The 27,339-nt window shown below is 34.4% G+C and overlaps 4 protein-coding genes across 4 annotated transcripts; 3 read left to right on the top strand and 1 right to left on the bottom strand.

Moving 5' to 3' along the window:
* The first annotated feature begins 7,148 nt into the window (after positions 1-7,148).
* Positions 7,149-7,568, top strand: LOC120178469. Its single transcript, XM_039184303.1, has one exon. The coding sequence runs from the start codon at positions 7,149-7,151 to the stop codon at positions 7,566-7,568; it is 420 nt and encodes a 139-aa protein (XP_039040234.1).
* A 1,868-nt stretch (positions 7,569-9,436) lies between these two features.
* Positions 9,437-11,026, top strand: LOC120178496 (60S ribosomal protein L14-2-like). Its single transcript, XM_039184323.1, has 5 exons — positions 9,437-9,545; positions 9,644-9,745; positions 10,328-10,457; positions 10,541-10,653; positions 10,769-11,026. The coding sequence occupies exons 1-5, from the start codon at positions 9,543-9,545 to the stop codon at positions 10,823-10,825; spliced, it is 405 nt and encodes a 134-aa protein (XP_039040254.1). The 5' UTR covers positions 9,437-9,542; the 3' UTR covers positions 10,826-11,026.
* Positions 11,027-12,175: 1,149 nt separating this feature from the next.
* Positions 12,176-13,710, top strand: LOC120178492 (putative protein phosphatase 2C-like protein 44). The gene is made up of 5 exons (XM_039184321.1): positions 12,176-12,259; positions 12,477-12,752; positions 12,877-13,135; positions 13,229-13,362; positions 13,492-13,710. Exons 1-5 carry the CDS (start codon positions 12,227-12,229, stop codon positions 13,627-13,629), a joined length of 840 nt encoding a protein of 279 aa, XP_039040252.1. The 5' UTR covers positions 12,176-12,226; the 3' UTR covers positions 13,630-13,710.
* A 921-nt stretch (positions 13,711-14,631) lies between these two features.
* LOC120178488 (COP1-interacting protein 7-like) lies at positions 14,632-20,553 on the bottom strand. The gene is made up of 13 exons (XM_039184318.1): positions 20,353-20,553; positions 20,041-20,220; positions 19,716-19,836; positions 19,588-19,633; positions 19,308-19,360; positions 19,177-19,229; positions 18,846-18,998; positions 18,464-18,636; positions 16,649-18,219; positions 15,613-16,542; positions 15,121-15,520; positions 14,975-15,040; positions 14,632-14,858 (listed from the first exon to the last, which is right to left on the bottom strand). The coding sequence occupies exons 1-13, from the start codon at positions 20,409-20,411 to the stop codon at positions 14,791-14,793; spliced, it is 3,873 nt and encodes a 1,290-aa protein (XP_039040249.1). The 5' UTR covers positions 20,412-20,553; the 3' UTR covers positions 14,632-14,790.
* Positions 20,554-27,339: the final 6,786 nt, after the last annotated feature.

Here is a 27,339-nt window from a genome sequence, read left to right as displayed (position 1 = left end):
CTTTTAAATTCTGATAAGGTAAACTCGGTAGTTATATGGCCTAAATTAATTGCAAACGGCTTAGATCAAAGATAAGGTGAACTGGTTGATGGAGTATATCATTCTTATGTTCCTCATAAATCTGATACCTTACCAAGTGAATGAAAATGCAATTACTTTGATGTGTTCATCGTTCTAGCTAAAGAAATTTATACCATTTGATTTCTTAAGCAGTACACGAAAGCACTCCCTTCACCCATAAATCATCGGATTATATCAATTATGCAGAAAAAAAGTTGGAAAAAGAATTAAAGATCACTATTCACTACTTAAACATACAGGAACAACGAACTAAAAGGAAAGATCAAATGTACCTCCATCACACAACGTTGATACCTCAAATTAACAAATCAGACACCTTCAAAAGAAACAATATGATGTTCTTTATTTGCTACAGCTCTAGAAAACTATAGGAGACCTAATATTCAATACTTGAAAAAGAACATCTCACATTCATTTGAATTCCAATTTTCAGTAATTACCTCGGAAAGGGCTCATACGGTTCCAAATTCTCAAACAATTTAATAAAGCACGACAATGAAGAAATCGCAAAATAGCAGAAAAACCATAAAATATCTTGAATTTAGATTCCAACACACCCTAATAACATTGGGTACGACGGCGGTTGACGAACAGAAGAGTACGACGGCGGCGAGATGCTACGCTGATGGTGGATTTTGGGCTATGGTGGCTGTGCGGGGCTAGGGTTTGGAGATTTGGGTGAAATGAGAGTTGAATGAACGAGATGCTACGCTGATGGTCGAGGCTTGCGTGCTGCGTTTTGGGTAAAGCAGAAGGTAAGAACAAAAGTTCCCAAAACACAACATTTTGAATGGATCAAGACTACCTTTAGCGGCGTTTATGTTAAAAATGCCACTAAAGTACGTGTAATTGCGGCGTTTGTGTGTAAAACGCCACAAAAATACGTGTAATTAGCGGCGTTTGTGCTTGCAACGCCATTAAAGTATAATATTTCTCGGTGTTTATATAAAAATACAACTAGAGTACGTGTAATTAGCGGCATTTTTTTGCATAAAACGCCACTAAAGAACGTGTAATTAGCGGCGTTTGTACTTAAAACGCCATTAAAGTACGTCCTTTAGCGGCGTTTGTATAAAAACGCCTCTAAAGTATAGTATTTATCGGCGTTTGTGCATAAAACGCCACGTATGTACGTGTAATTAGCGGCGTTTGTATAAAACGCCACGTTTGTACAATATTTATTGGCGTTTATATAAAAACGCCACTATAGTGCGTGTAAGTAGCGGCGTTTGTACGTTAAACGCCACTGAAGTACGTGGAATTAGCGGCGTTTGTGCTTAAAATGCCACTAAAGTACGACCTTTAGCGGCGTTTGTATAAAAACTCCACTAAAGTACATTATTTTTCGGCGTTTTCTCATAAAACGCCGCTAAATATGCCGCTAAAACCCCATTTTACTGTAGTGATATGTATAGTTTGGGATGAAATTGGAATATTTAAAAGGTTTGGGGACCAATTTAGAATGAATGTCACAGTTTGTGGTGAAATTGAAATATTTAAAATTTTAAGGACTAATTTAAAATGATTGTCATAGTTTAGAGATCAAATTAAAACATTTAAAAGTTTAGGGATCAATTTAAAATAAGGATCATACTTTGATGACATACAAATCAATTAACTCTTTTGTATGGGATTTTTTGTTTCTTCAATTCTTAATTAGTTTTAATGTAATTTTCTTTTTATAAATTTGAACCACATGTTTATAAACTATGTATATTACCTAGGGGTGGAGCATAGTGAGGGCCCAAAGGGTTTCAACCCCTGTTAAAATTTGTATATTTGATATAATTTTGATTTAATAATATTTTGATTCATGTAAAAATAAATATTTAAATTAAAAAATATAAGAATTTATTAAATATTTAATCAAGTAGGGACCGAATTAAAGAAAGATAACCCCACTTTTTCAAAAAATTTAGTCTAATAACAATTTAGATCATTGTAAGTTTAAATATTACACAAATTAAGTGTTATTTTGTGAATTTTGGATTTTTTATATAAATCTAGGGTGAATACAAGGTAATATATGTACAAAGACTCTCAACTATTTGACAATGAACGCTCATACCCCCACATGCGCAGTGCTCGAACTTGAGACCTAAAGGATAACAACAACCCCTTGATCACAAAGGTCGTTTAGTTCGTGTTGAATTTTGAATTTAAATATCTAATAAGTCTTTATATTTTTCTTAAATAGGCCAATATTTCAGCTTGTCAATATTTAGTTCTGGATACATCCCTGATAACACCTTTGTAACTTTAATTCCTCTTCTTAGAAACAAATTAGTTATTTTTTTAATTTAATTTGTCAACTTTACACTTTATTTAACTTGGTCGTCCACTGCAACAAAATAAGTTGTTAATGGCGTTTTAGTCCTATAACGATGTTTTTAAGCGCCGCTAAAATACTATCGGCGCTAGTAAGAGCGCCACAAAAACGAACGCCACAAAAGGTAGCGGCGTTTGTGAACCTAAAACGCTGTAAAAGGTTGAGTTATATAACGACGTTTGTTATTTCAAACGCCACTATATGTTGTGATTTATAGTGATATTTTTTGCCACAAACGCTGCTAATTCTATTGTTTTTAATGGTGTTTGTAATACAAACGTCGCTATATATTATGATTTGTAGTAGCATTTTTATCACAAACGTCGCTATTTACAAAAGGTTGGCATAGGCAAGTTTGATTGGGTTATTGAACCCGTAAATTGTTGATCATCACTATCTTAATCCTTAAACTTCCATTAATGTCAATACAATATTATTTTACTAATGAGTTTAAACCTTGGGTCTGATGTCATTATTTAAAGAGCTGGTAATGGCAGCTATTATTTTGCAGTAACCAGAAGCAATGTCCTAGACAATATGAACAAATGAGTAACTATTATAAATAATGAGTCTTCCCAAAAGAGAGTAGCTTTTTTTCTTTTCCAAGCAATGTTTCAACTTTTTTTCATCAAATAGTAAACTTACAGAAGAATCATCTAAGTTCATTTCATTAAAAACAATAACAAGTATTGGTAAAAATGGAAAATAAAACAAAATAAGTTTTTTACTTGAACCCATAACGAAACAAATTAACAAAATCTTGATGTAATTAACAAAACAAAAGAAGTTTGTAACTTGAACCCAGAAGCATAAACAAACCATGAAGGGCACTTAAACTATTCCTTTCCATTAAAAATTTCAAAACTTGGAATCATAAACAAACCAATCATGACTAGCATGAAAAGAAACTAGTATATGGAACACCAAGTTCTCAGTCAACAACGCATTTCATAGAGGTTTACCACTGCTGTAGAAGACAGACAAGAATGCATCAACAAAAACCCCTTCTAAAGGTTTACCTCCACATAACTGCAAAAAGTACGTAGTTGCATCCATCAAAAACTCATAGCTAATAATCTGAATAAAGGGAAAGGAAAACACTGTAATACTAGCGAAAAAAATGAAAAAGAAAGTAAAATTGCATATCTTCTCCAAAAAAAAAAAACAGCACTTATGTCCACATGCCTAATTGAACAAACAAATGAACGGGTCCTGTCACAACCGCAGGAAAAGTGCACAATTCATGACACAGCCCAAAACAACAATCGGACGAACAACACGAATATTACACCGAATACAAAAATTTGGAGAAGGCCTCCAAGGACAGCAACTGCTCGAACAACACGAAGCTACAAGATGCGTTACAAGGTTAATATTATTGAATAAAGGGAATGAACATAATATGGAAGGACCAGGCAATGAGAAAACCTTTGTTATTGAAAACTCCAAGCCTAAAGCAAAAAGAAGAAAGATTACACCGAATTGAGCTACTGTTTCAACCTGAATAATGTGCAAATAAGAACATTTGTCTTGATATAAAGACCACCAAAGAATAAAATTAGAAATATTAGAACAATGGCATTACTAAAGCTAAAGATAAACTCCCAGATAACATTGAAGCAAAAGAAAAATACTTGCACCGTTTATTAGTAATGGACGAATGAAAGCACTGCCACTAAGGGAAGTGCCGAACAAGAAATGGTCACAAAAGCCATTCAACGCAGAATCAAGACGTAGAGGGTAACTTAACAAAAACATATATTTTTTTAAAAATTAATGATCCAACTAATGCTCGAAAACACGAACGCCATTTAAATTTTGAAATTTAAAAATCACCTCGACGGTGATAGAGAGGCCACGACGACGTCGAACAGTGGCAATAATACTGGAAACAATGATGGGATCGTGATGGGCGTGGCGGTGGAGGTCACGACGGCGTCGAACGGCTCCAATCAACAACAGATTTGTTGGGTCTTTGCAAACGGCCGGGGAGCAGAAAATGTTGGGGAAAATAAAAAGTGAGATCAGCTGAAGGGTTAAGGAGATAAAACTTTTAAAATTTGTGGCGTTTTTAAACCCAAACGCCGTTAAAGCACTGAACTATTGTGACGTTTGATATAAAAAACGCGACAAGCATACCAAACTATTGCGGTGTTCGTAAAAAAATGCCGCTAAAGTACAACTCTATCGCGGCGTTCTTGAAAAATGCCACTATGAATGAACCCTATTGCGGTGTTTGTTGAAAAAAAATGTCATTATTGATGAACCCTATTACGGCATTTTATATAAAAATACTGCTAAAGTTACCATTTTGTGGCGTTTGGAATGTAAACGCCGCTATATGAAGTTAGTTGTGTTTACTCTCAAAACGCCACTGCATAATAGTTTTGATGTAGTGATTAAGTGTAATTTTTTGTAAATTAATTCTTTCTTTTCATCAATTCATTGACTCTTTTATGTTCTCATAGTAGATTGTTCTCAAAATCTCTTCTTAAAAAATAATATTACAAATATATTATATAATTTTAGATGATATTTGATTTATTAATAACATTATAAATCTTATTTGTATCGTATATAGCTGGAGAGGTCGTTTAAATTTGACAATTAATACCAAAATATTTCAATTATTTTTTGTATCGTATAGTAGCATGCCATTTCTTCATACTAAAAGCTGATTAGTTATACGGATGCAAGAGTACATGGTTCATACTTGCAGATTTGCAGGAACAGAGACAAAGTGCAGAACTCAAAAGTACGCATTGCATTGTTCAAATAATACTAAGCGTGAAAATCGAACTGTCACCGTCTCGATGTGAATTTCGCATTTGCCGTCCCTATACCTATACAGATCATGGTTCTTGAGCTGCAATAGAGAGACAGCTTGTAGACTATCAGTAAATAACGGTGTTATACTTTTAAAACAACTCTCCGGAAACTTTAAAATCTCCGTTAATGAAGACGGGAAGACTTCACTCTTTGAGGAGAGCTTCAGGGAGTTCTTCGGAGGCATCACACATTCTCCGGTACCATCTTATGCCACGCCCTCCAAAGTCCATATTCTCCGATCTTCAACGTGACGAGCCATATCAGTGCGGTTTGCTAGCCCATACTCCAAAACTATGCACATTACATGAGTGTGTTTCGAGCGCAAATACTCCAAAGCTATACGCATCGCATTTTTCAGTTACAGCCATAGTATAAGCAAGTCTGGAAACTTCAGCTGGTGCAACGTATCCGTAAGTACCAACAAGCATCGTTTGATTTGATGAATAGGGATCGATCGATAAGTAAAATATTTGAATCAAGGAGCAAATAACTCAATCTAAATAGATTAGATAATGGGGGAGGGATCATGATTCCTAACGTGTTGTTACTAAGAATCAAGACAGACAAATTTCCAATTTGATCAGGGGTTGAACCTGTAAAAATTTGAATCAATGTACAGCTAGTATGTTATAAGATTGAGTAAATTAACCACAAGATATTACAAATCAAGAATACATAATTTTTTTAATTTTTAAATAAACTATTAAAATGGTCCTCACTTAATGGGGACCGCCATTCATATAAACTATTAAAATGCACTATCTTCACGCATTTTATATATTAAAAATGCACTTGATAAGTCATGCCATTGATGTTAAAGGTCCAAGTTCTCCTTTCTTCCGTTTCATTATTTCCCCCCCCCCCATAAATCCCTTTAATCCTTTACATTTCCATCAACGTTTTATTTTCAAAATCCCTTCTTTAAAAATAATCACTATAAATTTATTATATAATTTTAGAGTATATTTAATTTATTAAATAACATTATAAATCTTACTTACACATGTGAAAAAATATAATATATATATATATATATATCGTACATAGTCAGTGAAAGTCGTTTAAATTAAAACTAACATTACAATATTATAAAATAATTACATTTAAAGTTGATTAGAAAAAAAAATTAATTCTCATAAACTTAATTAAAATTATTTTTCACTCGACTAAATCGAATACTTTATGGATTTATAATACTACCCTTGCTTTTTTGAAAAATATTGTCGATAGAGATCGTCACAGTCCCTCTAATAGTTGTATAATTCCCTCGTGATATAATGGCATTTCCGACAGGATATTTCCTTCATTTCGTAAAACAATTAATGGCATTTCCGTCATTTACAAAAACCAAGGGTTAGTTTTAAGAAAACCCAATCCTATATTGTTCTTATTTCGATTACTAATTTGCTTTTTCTCTTGTTTTTCTCTCTTTTCTTTCATCTGTACTCTAGATCTCTCTTCTAACCTTCATAAGTCTCCCTCCGCCATCCGACGGCGGCTCTACCGCTTTTCTACCGTCCGTACACTCCGATTTGAGAAAAACTCTTTGGGTTCGTTGGCACCCCTTGTTTTCATCTTCAAAGTTTTTCCCCATTTTTCAATTTTTGTGTATTTATTTATTTATTTTAATTAAAATTATGGGTTTCGTTTTAAAAATGTATTTTTTCATGATTTTGTAGTTTTCCCCTTTCGTTTTAAGTAGCCCTTTTGGTCTTTTAGAACTAATCTTGGGCTATTGAGTCATTTCACCTATTTTTTTTTTTGTAGGTTTTCTCTCATTGATAAATATGATTTGACGGTTCTATCCAAAGTGGGAAGTAAAGTTAAAAAATCATTTTGTAATTTGACGTTTTGCCCTTACTTAACGATGATTTAACGGGATTAGCCCACTTCCTTACGTGGCATGAAAATGAGTCATCACCAACGTAGCATTTCGACACCTGGAGTCTCGAGAAAGCGTAAAGAGAGAGAACCTTTTTATTCATTTAAACCGTCTACTCCGGTTCAATCATCGGTTCATACCAGTCCAAAACACCCCTCCTCTCCTAATTGTTCGAATCAGCTTTTAGCTGGCTACATGGCGCATGAGTTCTTGATCAAGGGAACCCTGCTGGGTCAGCAATTCGACCCGGCTCGATCGGAGTCTGTCCCGGTAGCGATCGCATCGATGTGTGGACCGAGAAAACCCGTCCAGCAGGAAACCGAACCGAAGGATTTTAACAAAGAGAGTCAAAGTTATGCTGACGTGGCGAGAATATTGAAGGAAGACGGGACCCACATCACTGGAATCCTTAACCCTACTCAGCTGGCAAGGTGGATCAAGATGTGAGCTTTTGATGCCGACGTGGGAACACGTGATTGGCTGAAAGATCCACATCAGCTGTGCTCTCGTGGTTTTGATTACCTCTCAAGTGACTGGTTTTGTGTGTTGATTTGTGGGTAAATTGCACTTTTCATCACCCAACTTTAGTTTTATCTGACTGTGTTTTTGAAGATTTTGCATGAATTTAGCATGGATGTGTTCTTGATGAGATAAGGCTTTGTCATTGGATATAACAAATATGATATCATACGTAATGAATAGAGTGCATCATAGTTTATGTTGAAATAATACGAACCGACTCGAGAATAATAATATAGTTGACCTTTATACATAGATAGATAATGTTTACAATATTCTTAAATCTATATTTGTTTTCAAGTAAATTCTCATTTTACTTATCTGGCGGAGGTTTTATCCCCGAAACTCAACCTTCAAGTAAGTTTATAATGTTTTCTCACATTTCCTTGAAGTTTGGTAGAAAAAACATTGTTCATTGATATTCAAGAGTGGATGGTCCTTGATAATTTGCTTTGGCGTTCCTTCATCAAGTGCTAAACCCTTTGTCCACATATTGGACTCGTTCTTGAAAATTATCACATACCAGATGCTAAATCCTTCGGTTATTTTCTTTGTTCTTCTAAGAGCATGCATTATATTTATTGATCAGATTATTGATGGTTAAGTACCAATACGAGAACATCCTCAGCCTTTAATCAAAATTTGTTTCTACAGGTCCATTAACGTGGTTCATTTTCTTGTGACCTACAAGCTCCTTAAATTGAGCTGAACGCACAAACATGTTTCTCTTTGTTAATAATTTAAGTGGGAGAGTCCTCTCAGACTTGATTTAAGTGGAAGAAGAATAAGACATGCATCACGTTGATTTTTTTTTGATTTTTTTTTTAATTGTTATGTAACACTTCCGTTAAGAGGTTAATGAGAGGTAACGGAGAACGAACCAATAACGTAAGGGATCAAAACCATTCTTTTTTTGAATCGGTGACCAAAATCGATCAGAATGAAAACATAAGAGTCATCTGAATAGTTTACCCTTTAGAAAAGAAAGGGTGAATTTCACCTGGGGTTACTTAATTAAGAGGAGATTTCAATCAGATCATTGATTTTTTAATTTTATCAATCATATCCCTTAACTATTTAAACAATATCAATTTTATTCTTCATTACTTACGCATAGGATTTGTCTCTGACAAAACAACAAACATTGGCCATTAGTCAATTAATTATTTTCATTCGATCAAAAGATCTAAAATGAAACATTGGAACCAAAGTGATTTAAAAAAATAAGAGTCAAAAAGATTATTTTATCAAATATTATGGGTGAAATTTGACATTATGCATACTTTTAAAATATAAATTTTAATTTATTTACATATTCGTTAAAAAATTATTTTATTTTTTTCATGTATAAAATCATTTTATATTTAATCTCAAACGGGGATGGATACTTGAATTCTCGACTTGGCAGGGTTAATTTTAAAAATAAAATAAAATTTAATTTGGATTTACATTTAGATTTAAGGTGAAAAAATTAACCTGACCTGAAAAAGTAGTATAGTTATTCTTCATAGATTTTGAAATAATTATAATAATATTTCTCTATTTTTCTTAATTATATCCTTATTTACCTAATAAAAATATTTTTTAATATATATTTGTATCGGATCGAGTGCGATGTTGATTTTTATCATAAAACTTAATTCAAGTTTAAGATCAAATGAATTTTCTTAAATTCATATCTAATCAGATGAAAACGAATAATTTTCATATCAATTTTGAATGGGTCAAAACTCGAATGACTTTATCACCCGTAAAGGCCCAAATTTAAGAAATGTTGGAGCCCAAATCCACTAAAACCATAATCACCAAACTAAAATAAAAACCCTAGCAATCCATCAAAGTGAAACCCTAATTCCTGCCCTCCGCCTCTCTGTCAGCTGCAAACATTCTCAGAGAACGAGAATGGTGAGTCTGTTCTCAACAATCTATAATGGAGTGTACCTTTATAATGTTTCTGGATCATGTATTATGGGTTTTAATTTTTTTTTCTGAATTTTGTTTAGCCGTTCAAGAGGTACGTTGAGATCGGGAGAGTGGCTCTCGTTAACTACGGCAAGGACTACGGCAAGTTGGTTGTCATCGTCGATGTCGTCGACCAGAACAGAGTATGTTGTTTTATTATTGGTTTCCATATCTAACCCAGTATTAAATTCTCTGTGTTCATTGGATTTATTATGGTGAAATAGCATTTGGGTTTATGTGTAAAGAGAGAAAATGAATTTCAACGTGACATGGTGTTTTAGGGTTTTTACGTTTCTTAGGGTATATTTAATTTTATTTGATTCGGTAAGAGGATGAATTGTTGAATTTTGATGGAATTTTGTTTTTTTGGTTTTAAAGTGTTGGACTGAAATTGGATTTAATTGAGTTAATCCAGCCTGAAACATGTTATTTGAAGTCAAGTAAAATGAATTTGCACGATGTACATTATACAGTATTTTTGGTGATTCTGTTTGATAGTTTTATTCTTTTAAACCAATGTTGCTCTGACTTGGAGTGAGTTTGTATGGATTTGGTGGCTTTTATTGATATTTGGCTGTTGTATATGTCATGATAATTGCAGTATAGATCAACGGTGTTAACTTAGAGAATGACGGATGGAACAGAGTTTTCTAGTTTAAGTTTGATAGGTTGATATTCTGTGTGCGGAGGAAATAACGTATGTTGCTATTATCTTGGTGTGGCAGGCACTAGTTGATGCCCCAGATATGGTCAGAGGCCAAATGAACTTCAAGAGGCTTACATTGACCGATATCACAATAGACATCCCCCGTGTTCCGAAGAAAAAGACATTGATTGAAGCTATGGAGAAAGCTGGTAAGAACAATGATTTTTACCTTCATGTTGTTTCTCAAAAACAAAATTTTCTTTCTAATTTGTTTTTATTTGACTGCGGACAGATGTTAAGAACAAGTGGGAGAATAGCTCATGGGGCAGAAAACTGATTGTCCAGAAGAGAAGGGCATCTCTCAACGACTTTGATCGGTTCAAGCTTATGTTAGCCAAGATCAAGGTCAGTTCATCTTACTAATATGTTTACTGGATTTATGCGTGATTGTTCTTATCAAAATCCAAAAGGCTTCCTTGGAGCCTTGATCTGAGCTAACTGGCTGTAATGTATTTTGCAGAGGGCCGGAGTCGTTAGGCAAGAGCTCTCAAAGCTGAAAAAGGATACTTCATCTTGAATCGATACCGAATTGAATCATGGGATTTTGCTAGTTTTGTCATGAACATTTTGTAGTGAGTTTATTTGCTAGATATTGCTTATCAAATGTGGTGCGTGCAATGTTTCTTTGTCAAACTTCTGTTATTTATACTGGATGCATGAGACGGTATCTATATGCTTGTCAAATGCTAAATGGATGAAATAGCTTTTGGTCCCTGAACTTTACAATTTTTCTTATTTCCTATATGGTTTCTTTTCACGTAAGTTCTTCAGTTCAGGGACTAATGTGGAAGAAGAAATTGAGCCAAAATAGAAAAGTTATAAAGAGTTTAGAAGCTGTTTATTCCAATACTTCAATTGGACGCAGAACATATTTGTAATTGAAGTGAAAAAGGTTTAATACACAAATTGGTCCTTAAACTGGGAAACTTTGGTCCTTAAACTTTCAACTTTTATCAAATGAATGCAACATTAATAGCATGTAATGTTGAATTTGTATGGTTTATCTTCTAGAATTGGTTGCACAAACCACACCTACTTCTCTGGGACCTCATAACCACTGTTTATATCAGCAGTTGAACTGTTGAAGCGTTACTTTCTTTACTTTTTGGCTGTAAACCCAATTCTAGCATTACCCATAACTTACCAATTTTTTTTTAATATATCCGTGTTTGAAAGGAATTATTCGGAATTAATTTGAAAGTATAACCTAATTTATTCTATTTATAGAGATTGAAATTTAAATATTTAATTTAATTTTTTTTAAAATCTAATCTCTAGTCTCATCACATAACAAGTTATTGTCATATTCTGTCTTAATGTATTTGTATTAATTAATATATGACATAGACAAATGTTGCGTTCCTTTTCATGCCGCTTTGCTCTTTGCTCTTTGCTCAATGCTCTATGAGCCATGTCGGTCCAATTCTCATATACCAATCCCGAAAATTCTTTCTATAGTTCATGCAAATCCCTAAATTCAAATTTTAATTTAATTGAGTCAAACAATAATTTGATCTTGAAAATTTTTAATTTGCCGGACTCGAATAAAACTAAATCTGATAATCTTAAACTGAATTAAGATGACCAATCAGTACAAACCCGTTTCCTTTTTAAACTTTCTCGGGAAAAATCAATAGAAAGAAAAATGGCAGTTAGAGGAGTAAATTTGCTGAGCAGATACAATCAAAACCAATAAATTTTCTCATTTAAAAACATTAATAACTTAAATTTCAAAACTTAAAAATATTTTTTTCAAACAGATTCAGATTTTCTATTAACTTCAAACAGATCAGCCTTATCAATAATTCGTATTTCTTTACCAACAATAAAATAAAAACAAACTTGTTTTTGACTTTTACTTGTATATAATCATCTTCGAAGACACTCTTCCCATCACAAAGTTGAAGAATTTTGAAGTATGGGACTAAAAGATATCCACTTTAAGCTCAAGGTAAGCAAAATCCATCGCCATTTTCATTTATTTTTTTGGTCAACTGTGACTTTCTCCATAAATTTAACGTATGAAAAACGAAATGAATCGTTTTGAAGACCGAAACCCAGATTTTCTTTTCCATGTTTGAGTTCGTATAAAGCTTAGTTCTCATTAAACAACTCTGGGGTTTTTTTCTGATGTTTTCTGGTTTTTTTTTTTTTTGGTGATGGAGCAGGTGTTTAAGATGAGACGATTTCGTGGAAGCAAGAAGAGAGAGAACAGGGTTAAAAAGAAGCCTTCATGGATGATTCCAGTCTCTCATGGCTATCATGTTGTTGAAAATAAATCACTGAGAGGCAGCTCTGATGAACGAGAACTTGATTCAGTCGTGGTTCAGAGAGAGCAAATCGATGAGCTCGAGTTATGGTTCTTCGGAGTTTTTGATCCGAGGATTGGCGATGGAGTTACCAAGTTTATTCAGTCTCATTTCTTTGATAAGAAGCCTAAACAGGTAAACTAATCATATATATATATAATCTGTTTTCATCCTTCAAAATTTTAAAACTTCGTCTCCTCTATGAATTTGTATGTGCAAGTGTAGAATGAGATTTTAATGTCGAAAACTATTATTGCAGTCTCGAATCAATAGGAAGACGAAGGAGACGATGAAAAAAGCATATCTCGGAGCAAGAGCAAAGGCGATAGAGGCGCAGAAGGAAGATGAGACGGTTCGAGCAGGGTCGGCGTCTGTGATGGTTATCAATGGAGAAAAGCTTGTGATGGCCAACCTGGGTGGCTATAGAGCCGTTGTATGTAGAGATGGTGTGGCTCATCAGCTGAGCAGCAAGCATCATGGTGGAGCCAGAAGACTTTGGACTCGTAGGCTGTTTCCAGGTATCGTAACCAGAGTTTATATCATTCGGATCTTCGATTTTTGAAATGTACCATAATCTGATGCTGTTTTGTGTGTCATATTTGTGCCTAAAGTTCGTATATTAGTATGCGATTCGAGCGATGCAGAAGCTATAAGGCACCCCAAGCGCTCAGAACTTGCTGTTGGGGCCGAAAAGCTCGATGCCGACACCGAGTTCATCATCATAGCAAGCACCGGAATCTGGGAGGTATGTCGAAATAAAACCATTTGTTGTAGTGCTCAGGTGCATTTTCCGACACCACGCCAGAGTCTAGGTAACGTTGGCTTGAGCTGCAACTCGTTCTGATTATTATGTGCACTGTGCTGTTCATTCCAGGTGATGAAAAATCAAGAAGCTGTGAATCTCATCAGGCATTTGGAAGATCCACAAGAAGCAGCTGAGTGCCTGACAAAGGAGGCTTTAACGAGGATGAGCAAGAGCAACATCTCATGTGTCATCATTCGTTTTGATTAGTAGTATTGTGTTCTCAGAATCCGTTTACATGTATCAGTGAATCTGAATTTGCAAATGAAACCTTTTCTTCCCCTTTTTGTAATAAAATGGAATATTTTTTTTATTTTAGGATAAATTAATTTCGTATTTAGTTTAAGTATTGAACTATTAAATTATTAACAACGATAATGTGTCAGCTTGGTTTGTTGATATATTGCTGATATAAAGATTTTTTCTTTTACTTAATTTTAGTTGTCGCTGAAACTCGACATTCTCTAATGTCTTTTATGATCTTCTTGGATATTGATAAACTTGTCTTATTATCCTCTATCATTTTATCAATTTGAATTTTCTCGAAACTATCGAAAATAAACATAAAAACTTTATTATTTTTTTGGAGATTAAGGGCTCCGATTTAAAGTGTTGGAGTCTTATCGAACCTTTAGATGAACGTTAATCAATTTTAAATATATTTTATAAAAAAATTAATCTGATAAGAAGAAAAAAGGAACAAGATACAAAATATTTTGTGCTAATCTTGCTGAAAATGACGATTAATGATAGATAATAATTGACCAATAAAAACAGCCAAAGGAATTAACAATTTTTGCAAGGACCAAATTAATATAAAAACTAATGTGCACTATCTAAAATCGATATGTTTTAGAATTTAGTAACAAAATCAATATGCAAACTAAAATACATAAAATAGAATTGCCACATCATCACACGTCACACCCTGTTTATATTGAATCCAATACCAAAGTTCAGTGGGATTAAAATTGAAGCAGTTAAAAATTAAATGGTAAAAACGAGAAAGAACCAATAATTCAGTGGTATTTGGGGTAAGTTCACTCATTTTATAAAAGGTTGCGGCCTAATGGAAGAACCAAGATAAACCCCATGTGACTTCTTCAACCGTTGTTCACAAATAAATACGAACAGAAACCGATGAAACCCCCAATCCTTGTGTTCTATGACGGTAAGATTTCTCATTTACAGTAAACAATGGCAGAATTCATGAATGCATAAGAAAAGTAAATATAAATTGGGAGGAAAAGTCGGTACGAAACCGATTCAGTTCAAGAACATTAACCAATGAGAGTGGCTGCAGAAAGACCTTTTTTTTTACAAACATGTCCATGGAAAAGAAATACAAAGTTCATGGCTTCAACTTCGTCGTCAAGCCATATGCTTCTTTTCACTGGTCTTGCTTCGGAATGGTGACAACATCGAAAACGAGCGAGAAGCTGCATGATTATATATGTAGTCATTTAGATTCTCCACCTTAATGATGTAAGAAACTGATATTTGTGAACATTGGGGAAGAAAAGGAATCAAAGCGCAATAAGCAGCAAATACTTACATTTTTGTGGAGTAGTATCGGCTGTGGGGGTCTCATCCTGAGAGATCAGATTCTTCAATAAATGAACTGATAAAAATCAGAAAACAAGTCAGCTTCGGAATCAAATTCAATCGAAGTTCACAAGGGATGGAACACAAGGCAATTACCTTCACTGGATGAGGCAGCATTTGGAACCAACTCTTCAGCCTCACCGCTTGAGTCAATACTATGCTCGCTTCTAGCCGAGCTATGATTCTTTTTTCCGAACTTCAACAGCCGTCGGAACCCTTTCGATGAGTCCTTTACCTGAGGCCTATCCAACACCTCAGGAATCTTTTCTAGTCTCAAGTTATTAGTGTCAGCTACAAGAGCTCTAACATTCTCTGAGTTTGTTGTTGCAGCTGGCATGCTAGCTGGAGGCGCTCTAACATACTCGGAAATTTTGGTACATGGATCTTCCATAGAAGAGATCCGGGCTAAAGGAGCTTGATACTGTTTTTCAGTAACACTTGTACTAGTAAATTCTGACAATTCCTTCTCTGTGTCACTTACATTTGCCTTTTGAACCTGCAAATAAATACAGCATATTTAGAGGCACATGAACAAGAAATGATAATTAGAACTGTAAAATTCTGGGCTGATTTTTTTATAAATCCTACCTCATAAGCTCGTTGTTTTTGTTGTACCTGTTGTTCTTTATCAAGTGCTTCAGGGTTCAATGAAGAAACTGGTGCATGAATGACAGCATAATCTGACACCGTCTCAGTTTTCCTCCTGATTTTAAAAATGCCATCATTTTCCTTCTTAACTACCGTAGTTCCTTCGGATGAGTTTACTGCAGGAAAAGATTCAAGCATCACAACAGTTTTCTCAACCACTGTACTGTCGTCCCCATCAGTATGAAGTGAAACTTCTTCCTTGTTCCTACTTGATTCGGTAACATCGGTGGTCGAAGAAATACTTCCAGTCACCTTCTGAGTCATTTCATTTCCTCCCAATTTGCCGCTGGTAACATCAGGGGATTTAGTTGTTTTAATTTTGAGCTCGGGAAGAGATGCAATCTTACTCATATCATGGTTCACAATTGCTGATATTTTTTTGCTTTCAGGCACACCAGATGCTTTTGTATTCTTTGATGGCTCGGAGTGCCGCGACCTCACTGAAGAAACAAGCGGGCTGCTAATTGTTTTTGGTTCTGATAATCTCCTAATCCTTGCCATAGATGTCTTCGTATCAGGAGTTACACCACCATTGTCTTTCTTCGGTTCAGGCAAAGATGAAACTGACTGGCTTAACCTATTTCCACGGGATGGGGTTCCAGTGTTTAGTTTGCTGGGTTTAGAAACTTTGTGAGAACCAGCTGATCCCACAGAAGCAGGCTTGATGGATCTTTGTAGTGGCGATGATGGTCCAGGCTCACCATAAGTAAACTTTGATGCCTTATGAGAGCTCGGAGAAAGTTTTGATGGCAAATGTTTAGAGCTTTGTGCGGCTACTGACGACTGAGCCAAAACAGAACCGCCTCTAGCAGCAATTCTCTTTTGTCTCTCCATCTTCAATGCTTCAAGTCGTTTAATTTCAGCCTCTTCCTGAAAATGTGTTAAAAAATGAATCACTAATAACATTACCGTTTGTAAAGAGAGCTGAGGTGTACTACAAGCATTCGAAGAATTCAATGCACCAAAAGCAGCATACCTTCTCCTTCTTTAGCTTCTGAAGATCAGCTTTATAGGTTCTTAGCCTCTCGGCTCGGACTTTTGCTTCATCCAAAGGACTCAGTTTCGAAAGTTTTCCCCTCCTTATTGGCCCTACAGCCTTCTTTTTATCAGAAGGATCGGCAATAAGTTTTAATTTTCGGTCCTTTTCACACTTTTTAGACCCTTGCATTCCCTCATTATTTTTCTTACTCGGTGAAGTACCATCTTCAACATGAGACTGCATTTCATAATCCAAAGCCGGATCATACCCTATTGACCCCATTTCTGCTCCACGCTCAGGCATCAAAGTCAAATCATCAGGTTCATAATTGACCTGGCTTCCAATCCCATTAGGTATATTTTCTGCTTTCTGAAGTGACAACGAGAAATCATAATCCATATTGATATCACTGCGGTCATCGGTTCCGACTTGAGTGCCTGAAGTGGACCTGAATGGTACTATGTAGGAATCATCATTTATGTTATTTGATGATCTTCTTTCCAAACCGTTGGATGAATGTTCAAACCGGTCAAAAGTCTGTGGATCTGATGGAGAATTTGCAAAATCTGACAGATTTTGTTGTCTATCTACGATGAATTCATTGTTTATGTTCCTTCGATAAACCCTCTTGCCATTCATTTCACGATCAATGAAAATTCTGCCATCATTAACAGTGTGATCACCTCTTCCAATAGTCGAAGACTGATCATTTGATCCTTTAGGCATGCGAGAGCCACTTGCACTAATTTCATGCATGTCAGTTGCATTCCCTTCTTCGAACTGACCCATTTCTCGCCCCCCAAAAACTAAAGGGTCTTCGCTTCCACGCACCTGGTTCGGTCTTCTCTTTCCTTGAACTTCCTTTTCTGTTGAAAACATTTCTCGGTCAGTTCTACGTTCTTCGTCTTCAGCATCCCTAAGTAAATAAGTTTGAAATGCTTGCCAGTGTCCACCATCGGTCTCCTTCCCATTAACTGTTTCTTCCCTATCATATGCATCAACAGACTTTGTTCGACTTCCATTCACCTTCGAGGATCTCTGAGAGTTCTTATGCTCAGTGTCTCCATCTTCCACATCCTCTTCAGAACAAGAATGCGACTGTGAATCACTACCTGAAGAGCTCTCCCTCTTTGAAGTGATATAATTGATGTTCCGTATGACCACCATTCCCGACTTCTTTTTACTTGACTTGCTACTCTTCTTTATCGATTTTGAACTTGGTGAATTTTCATTCCCCAACTCCTCATTATCTTGGGAGTTTGCTCTCCCAATCTCCCAAGTATCTGATCCACTATGGCTTTCCCTGCTATCCATCGAATGCCGTTTCTGTATTTTTTTACCAACATTGTTTCTTGGATCCTCCATTGATGGATAAGGTTGCTGAAAGAAGGGACTACCTCCAGGGTAATTCGGGTAGTAAGGCATCCCTTGCATAGGATATCCTTGAAAGGGTGGCATACCACCCGGTGGAGAATGGATAGGCCAGGGAGGAAACATGGGGTGCGGATACTGAGACTGGTAATATTCTTGACGACTTGGGGTTTGTTGATCCATTGGAGGTTTCTCATCTGTCCATATCAGAATTTTATTCATTTCAGTTCATACTTTAGGTGAAAGTAGCAAGCATGAATAAAATATTTGTCAAGCATACAAAGGAGGTGTTAAAAGAAAATGGATGAATGCCATAAATCGAGATTCCAGGGATCGAAACCAAGCAAATTGTGTGGGTGGAAAATTGGACGGGAAAACTCAATACCTTTTAAATTACCAAACAAAATTATAACATGAGCTACTTAGCTCAAAAACACATACCTATACTTGATTCGACACCAGATTTTCCGTTGTTCTCGGAAAACACGATGCCAGTTGCATTCATAGGAGGGAAATCAGATCGACAAGACATTGCTTCAGCTGCTTCAATCTCAAGCCACTGCCCAGTTTCATGCTTTCTTTTCCGTAATTCATTAAATTTTATACAAGCATCCCTGCAATGAATAAAGAACTTAATTAAGAGACCATTCACAGGTGCACAAATTACTCTTCCAGTGGGTATCATAGATGGAAAACTGTCATCTTAAACTCGAGAAATTTTGGACTAAGAGAAACACCCGATTAATATATGACATGTAGTCACCAATAAGATTATATATATGGTTGCATAGAACTAAGTTGACTGTTTGAAAATTCCACATACTTGAAACGAGAGGCTCCAAAAGTTTCAGCAAATGAAATCAAAGGCGCCACGTGATCAATGTCGAAACCGGCAGCTACAGCACGTGCAAAGGCCATACTTTGCTCTTTATGCAGCACTGTCTTCCTTGTCTCCAGGACTTTCAAAAGTTGAGCTCTAGTGAAAAGTCGAAACTCTATGTTATGTATGGCCTTAAGATTATTCAAACAAGTTAAACATATATAAAGAGACGATAATTCAACATTATGTTCTTCATTGTTCCTCAAAACCATTGATAATATTGGATTCAATATCCTCAATTACAGTTTGTCCATTCAGTCACACTACGACATACTTAGAATTTCCCTCCACAGAAGACGAGTTCGCTTCAGGATGCAGTGCATTAGGCTGCAAGGAAGAAAACAAGGTTTAATCAAATTTATTAGATGATCTAATACTGCTAATGGTTATTTGGTGTATACTAACCGAGTAAAGGACGATGGCTTTCTCGTCATTGGAATCTGGTTTAGCCCTGCTGCCTGTCGAAAGCCATCAGGAACAATACAAGAACAAATAAAAAATTAAAAGATGAACGAAAGAGAGTTCGGAACTAATGCTGAAAGGTTTGAACAAATATGACACAGGTTCACCAGGAAATATGAAATAGTATGACTTTTCGGTCCATAAATCCATCCCTAATCTATATTAAAAACAGCACCAGTCCAGTTAGACAGAAGACCATAGGCAAATAAGTTACTAACAGTACCTTCTGTGCCGGCACTTTCTGCAGGCTTTACTTGATGTTCTTCTACCTGTCGAAAGACACAAGAACATGTATAATTAATCTCTATGGTATACATATAATAAAATAAAACTCCTACAAACATTACTTACAGCACTCAATCCTATAGTGTTATTGCTTTGAATTGCAATAGCCTCTTCAATCTGCAAAATTTCGGATTCGACGGTATACACTCGTTCCAAGATATCGGGAGTACTAACGAACCGAACAAACCTGCAAATGCCACAAAGAGAAATTACCATCTCATGTAAATTTCAAGGGGAAGGTAAGGACTAACCGGAGATCCATTTTCGACAATTTCGACAACAAGATCAATAAGCATTATAGACTCCACCATCACACTAGAATAAGGGAAAAGACTCATCAAATGAAAATAATCCCAATAAGAAAGAAGCACCAAATAAAGATTATCTGAACCTTTCCACTGTCCCTTTTGTGAACCAAGATGCATCAATGGTGGGGTCTGGTTGAAGGATGATTGAATAACCCCCTTTGGTCATCTGCTCTTGTGCAGTCTTCAGATGGGCAAGGAATGGATTAAGCAAGCCAGAAGCCATTTTCTCAGTCTTCCCATTTGCAGATATCACCAAATCACACCTGGTGAAAGTGAAAGCACAACATAGTGATTTATATATACAATGGTTACAACCAAACAATACCCAATTGCAAAGAACTCTGATGCTAACACTATGAAGCTAAATATTAGCAATATATATATATAATCCTGACCTGGTTCGAGTTGGTGTGAGCTGGAACACCACTGAGTCAAGTCGAGCTGAAGACTTCATGCTTACCCCTCAAAAAACAGATCTTTGATGGTGAAAAAGGCTGTTATGAAATGTGGAGAAAAACATAAACAAAAAACAGCAAATATTTCATGAAAATTCCAGAAAAGGAACAGATTTTGACATTTTGGCTGTAAAGATAGCTCACTCTGGTAAACCAAAACAAGGTTAGCAGTGCCTCGAGGAAAAGGAAAGTTCTGAGAGAAACAATGGGGTTTTTTGAGAGAGAAAATGTGTCCTTTTTAGACAGAGAAATAGAAGATCCAAAGACTGCTTTGTCATAGACAATTGGCCAGGATGATATGCTTTGCTGGAGGTAGAAGAAAATGGGAATGTTCAGGGGTAGAATGGGAAGATAAAAAAATTGACTACGAATAATGAAAATGGTGAAGCATAAGCGGCAAATATTAGTACATCGGTTGATAATATGATTTGCTTTGGAATTTACAAAAATAGCCTTTTTTTTTTCCTGTTTTTAAGGTAATAATTTAAGGTGTTATAATGAAAGAGGAAAGGGGTCTCATCCCTCTTTTTTCTTTTATAATGGACCAATGATTATATTTTTCCGAAACTGATAATTCCATCCATAGAAAGTAGAGAATTATTGGTTTGAAATTAGAGGTAAATGGGGGCATAGAAGTCAAAACCATCATTGTATTTTAATGGCCTTAAATCAAGGAAATCTAAATTTAAATTATAATTTATTTTTTATAATTATTAGTATTTGTTTTATCGATAAATTAATAAAGAGCAAATATTTTATAAACCTATTTCTCGCATAACACTTTTAATCTAACCTATTTTATTTATAATATCAAATAATTTTAATCAATTTGATATTTAATATTAATAAAATAATTTGACATATGTATTTATTTGTCTCTACAGCTTACTTTTTGCTATGATGAAATTAGAAGGGTGAATATATGGTTTGGTACTTGTACTTTGTTTTGAGGTTTAATTTGGCACCTAAACTATTTTTGTTCAATTATGTAAGTAAATTTGACTATTTAGTTTAAATTAGTATCTAAATTTAGATTTTTTTTTATTCAAATAAGTACTTAAGATTTTTAACAAATTTGAATCAAGAAATTATGTGTGTGTACAGTGTACCTATTTCAACTGAAAAAATAAATACATATATCAATTCAAACTAAATGGTCAAATTCAAGTATCCTAGTGGGAGAAAAATATAGGAATGTCAATATATAAAAAATATATTTATTGTCAGATTCAATTTTATCAAATTATGCTATTAGTATATGTATTTTGTATAAGTTATGAATCTAGTTTATAATAAATATTTTTTTATTAGTCTTTAATAAGTACAAGATAATATTTATTCGAAAAGTTATTCTCCATTTAACAATGAACTTTCAAACATTCTTACAGATGACGTGCTCGAAACTAAAATCTTTAAAAATAACAGTCATCTATTTTACCAATAAAATTGTTTGATTTGTTTTACGAGACGATAATATTAAATATAAGTGGTTGTACGATGAAAGAGATATATAGATTTTATGTGAAAAATTCTAAAAGAAAAATCATGGAGAGATGAAAGAAATTCATCATAATATTAAACTACGAGGATTTACATTTTACAGTAATAGAACATCACACATTCCAATGTTTCACCCTACCATAACCTATTACTGTACGAATTGGATATGTGATGCTTCGGTTCGAGGCTTCGAGCCTTTACATGACTACATCCACCACAAACCCTTTTTTTTCTTCTTCTAATTATTTTCTTCCACTAATTGAGTCTCACCATAAAAATTAAAATTTTTAAATTGGATCAGAACATAATTCAAATTGCAAAACTCTAACATAAACATGCACTTGAATAATTAGATATTCTTTAAGCTAATGGGTCAATTAGGTTTTCTTCAAGGACATTAGGTATTTCAGTTGGGATTTATGGATTTGGTCCTTTAATTATTATTTGGTTAGGGTTAAAATTTATAGAATAATTGTTTGCTATTTGTAATTTATAAATATAAATATATAATCTGTAACCCCTAGACCCAACATATACGTTACGACTAGATCTAATAGATTACATTAACGATCTCAAAATATTTTTAAAATCGTAGTATTATTAAATAGGTAAAATCAAACAACGTAAGACATAAAAATCCATTAGTATAACAAAATATGGTATGTCGTAAGTAAATTGAATATGAAATATAACAATAAATATGTACATTAGTAGCAAATCAGAATACCTCATAAAACTTATAACACAAAATAACACAAGGCGCATGCTCCAAAAAAAATCAAACCAAAAGATAGAAACATTGCAACAAAAATATTGTAGCTGATGTGTCGATCCTCCAAGTGTCAGGTCAGGGGTGTTTATCTAAAAGTATCTGAAAGAGAAAAAGTTTGGGAAGTGAGCCAGAGAACTCAGTGAGTCCAATAGTGCAAATAAAACATAATGAGTAAAATAATCATGAAGTAATTCAGTAAATTATCATAAAGTCATAGTGAAGTTAAATTCTAAAACTCATAATTACTCTCCTCCTGTACACCAAAATGCAGTTCCCCAAAACTGCATCCATAAGGGCTTACCATATACCCAATGGGTATAGGAGCCAACTTAAGGGAGCATCTTGGGGCCTGAGAGCCTACCCAAGAAAGTTCTTGAGGCCTCAGAGCCTACCCAAGGGTCACCTTAGGTCCGTAAAGAATTATCAGCTTGATCATAGCTGAACCTTCATACTCCAGTATCTTATCCAAAACAGTATCTCAATAAAACAATTCACATAGTAAGTAGTAAATTTCATGATCCATAAATCGACATAATAATATTTTCCAGTGAAAACAAGTAACCAAATAACATATATCAAACAACCTTAGTTCATGATAATTCAACCAGTAAATCATAATATCAAACTGTTAAAAGATTCAGTAAATCAGTAATTTCGGTAAATCACATTTCAAAACATATTAAAACAATCATATAACACTTAGGGAATACACCTATCAAAAAGGGATCAATCAACAAGTCTAATGAGCACATGCCTCGCCACGCTCTGCAACAGTGCTCAAACCTAATTCATAATTCAACAGAGTTAATATCTGAATAATATTTTAATTCGAATATTCTTAGAGTCTAAATATCATACGAGTAATCACTGGCTCACGGGGTCGAACGGATCGAGAGGAGTTAGGTCGAGTTGTCAAACGATCGTGAGAATCAATAGTACATTCACATAATAACACACGAATTAATCATTGTCCATAATTTAAAATGCGCTTAAATAAAATGCTTAAATATATATGTATGTTCGAGTTTAACAGTTAATTTTGAGGCTTTAGGGTTCGAATTTGACAAAACATATTTCAGATTCGGACTTAGGACATCGAAAAATATAAAATACGACTTCTCAAAAAAAATTGACTTTTCGGTCAAAGTCAACGTTAGTCAAAATCAACTATAGTAAAATTCGATAGTCGGTCAAAGTCAATGAGTTGACTCAGTCGAGTTGACTCAACTTGACTCGGTTCGGGCTGACTGGATCGATTCAGTTTGACTGAACAGATTCCAGAAGCCTCATGGATTGGTTATAAAGCCCACGCGCACCGACAGTGCGTGGTGGCACGTGCGGCGGCGACAAGGAACGTTGAGGACGACCGATCACTCTACAAGCTGCAATTTAACATTTCTAACCCAACTTAACTCAAAATCAAACTAATATCTCGATGAAAAATTGAAAAAAGGTGGTTGAAAGTCTTACCCACGACGAACGGCGATGACGCAACAACGGGTGACCAAAACTCTTGGGTTTCGATCGCACGATGCTTATGAAGCCAATGGGAGTGGCGGTGAGGTGAGATGGGCATTAGATCAGCCAAAAAACGTGAAAAATTAAGGTGACAGGTAGGGATGGGCATGGGTCGGGTCGAGTGTTTGGTCCACCCAACCCGACCCGAGAATAAGGAGTCCTCCACCCGAGACTCGACCCGACCAAAACAAGTTTTTACTCGACCGATATATAACTTAAAAACCCGATCTGAAATAATAATAAAAAATATTTTTATTCAATAAAAACAGTAACTTAATTGGATAAAATAATATATAGAGGGGGTATTATTGTAATTATTCCTAAATATATAAATATCCACCCGACTCGACCCGAGAATAAGGAGTCCTCCACCCGAGACTCGACCCGACCAAAACAAGTTTTCACTCGACCGATATATAACTTAAAAACCCGATCCGAAATAATAATAAAATATTTTTATTCAATAAAAACAGTGACTTAATTGAAAAAAATAATATATAGAGGGGTATTATTGTAATTATTCCTAAATATATAAAGTAAAATTATATTTTTTTTGGGTCGAGTATTTTCACCCTAAACTCGAACTCGACCCATCCCTAACGACAGGGGGTTAGCTAAGTTTTGCGATGAACTTTTATGGAAAACGGTGCCGATGTTCGGTGTGAGGAGGCTCGGGGTTTGGACGGAGGACGATGGCGAGCCGATCGGTGGTGGCAGTGTATTCAATGACGACCGGGCGACGCTAAATCGACAGTGGAAATGGCAACGACAACTTAGGGATTTAGGGTTAGTAAATTAGAGGTTTGGGGTTTCCAAACTGGAATAAAGGGATGATTTTGGGTATTTTAACCCGAGCCGTATACAATAAAAGATATTTTTCTTATTTTAAACAACAGTATCTTGGCTAAGGCATGAGTGGCCATAATCCTAGGGTCATGGGTTCAAACCTCTCAACCACCATTTTTCTATTTTTTACCGACTATAAAGGGAAAAATTCAGGATTAAATTCCTAAACTTCCTAAATATTCAAACTGAGTCGTAAGCTTCTGAAACTTGCAATTTAGTCCATAAAATCAACTATATTAATTTTGCAATTTTAATTAAAAAAAAGAGGTGTGACATAATCATTATATTCAAAATAAGTTAATTACATCATATGTCCTTAAACTATAATTATCATTTTAAATTAGTCCTTAAACTTTTGAATATTCCAATTTCATCCCCAAATTAATCTAAATATGTAATTAGTTTCAACCATATTTTAACCTATTTTTTTCAATCATATAATAACATAACTTGACCTAACGATTTTATTAACAAGAGATGTGATTAGTATATACATATAGTTTGGGATGAAGTTGGAATATTCAAAAAGTTTAGGGTTAATTTAGAATGAAGGTCATAGTTTGGGGATGAAATTGAAATGTTTAAAAGTTTAAGGACTAATTTAGAATGATAATCATAATTTAAGGATGAAATTATAATATTTAAAAGTATAAGGATCATTTTAAACTAAAAGTTATATTTTGAAGACATATGGTACAATTAGTTCTATTTAAAATATATAAAATAAATCCAAATAATCAAGACTACAATATGGAAATTGGCCTACTATTATGTCCAACCCCGCTTTTGGGCCTCGCATTTGTATTAAATTCTTCCATTATTATGGTGGATTATATAGCTATCACCATTTTATTTTAACTTGATTCATAAAATTATAATCCTTTTTGGGTTTTAGTCAAGTTTTCAAAAGAATAAAGTCAGGATGAGTCGAATTTTAGTCTAAAATAAACAAATTTAATTTTAAATAAAAATATTTTTTTTTTGAAAAAATGTTGATTTTATTCATCCAAAAAGCCAACTATTCACAACTAATTACAAATCACAAATAAATAAACACTCACCCACCCCATAACAAATAAGAATGGGCATGAGACCCGAATCCGATAGGTTCCGACCTGATTGGGTCGGGTTTTTTTATAAAAAAATCGGGTTCGTGTCATTTTTTTTATATGATATTTGGTCGGGTTCGGGTTTAGAGTGAAAAATACCCGACCTGACCCAAAAAAAATATAATTTTACCTTTTATATTTAGAAATAATTATAATAATATCCCTCTGTATATTATTTTTTCCAATTAAATCACTGTTTTTATTAAATAAAAATAAAATTTTTATTATTTCGAATCAGATCGGATCAGATTTTTAAATTATATATCAGATCGAGTCGGGTCGGATCAAATCTCGAGTGAAGGACTCATTGTTCTCGGGTCGAGTCGGGTGGACAAAAACCCGACCCTGCCCATCCCTAATAACAACATGCAGAAAAGTGACTAAACAAGTTTAAACCTGCAGAAAAAACAGAGCAGGGTAGAAACAATCCAAGTCAAATCCACTCTACAGCAAGAGTAAAAGAGGGGGATACAATATTTTCAGTGGCGGATACATAAAAATTTTATTGGGTGGACCAATAATATAGTAATTCTTTTTATCTAATATAATTTGAATATATTTTTTAATTTAAAAATATAATAACAACTATATATATTAAAACTAAATCTAAAAAATATCAATTAGACCAATATAATTTTGTGTAAACTGCATATCGAATATCTAAGCTATTACTTTTGTTCCGTTTTTATACGTAAACTTTATTTTTTTTAAATCATACCTAACATTTAATTTATGTTTTATTTTAGCATCCCTCCATTAAAAACTTAACGGTGATGTTGACGTGTCACCATAAGGTAATGTCATATCATCGTTGAAAAAAATATAAAAAATGTCACGTCGGCAGTTCTGTTAATTTTTTAAAGGCGAAGTATCAAATTGAAACATAAATTAAGCGTTAGATGTGATTTTGAAAATAAATAAAGTTTAACTACCAAAACAAACCAAAAATTCAAACCTTTGTTGGCAAACAATTGAGGAGAACAAATCAAGCGATAAACCTTTGAAGATAAAAAATATAATTGTTCTCTAAATATTTAGAGATAATTAATATAATGTCCATCTTTATATTTTTCAGTTTGGTCCTTATTTTACCAAAATGAAAATGGATTTATATATATATTTTTATAAGATCGAGTCAAACACGAATTTTTATCTCATAATTCGAATCGAGACTCATGTCAA

The sequence above is a fragment of the Hibiscus syriacus genome, unplaced genomic scaffold, assembly GCF_006381635.1.
Source record: "Hibiscus syriacus cultivar Baekdansim isolate YM2019G1 unplaced genomic scaffold, ASM638163v2 tig00112350_pilon, whole genome shotgun sequence".
NCBI classification, from domain to species: Eukaryota; Viridiplantae; Streptophyta; class Magnoliopsida; order Malvales; family Malvaceae; genus Hibiscus; species Hibiscus syriacus.
The sequence above is the reverse complement of the archived record's forward strand: the minus strand, read 5'-3'. Positions and strand labels throughout refer to the sequence as shown.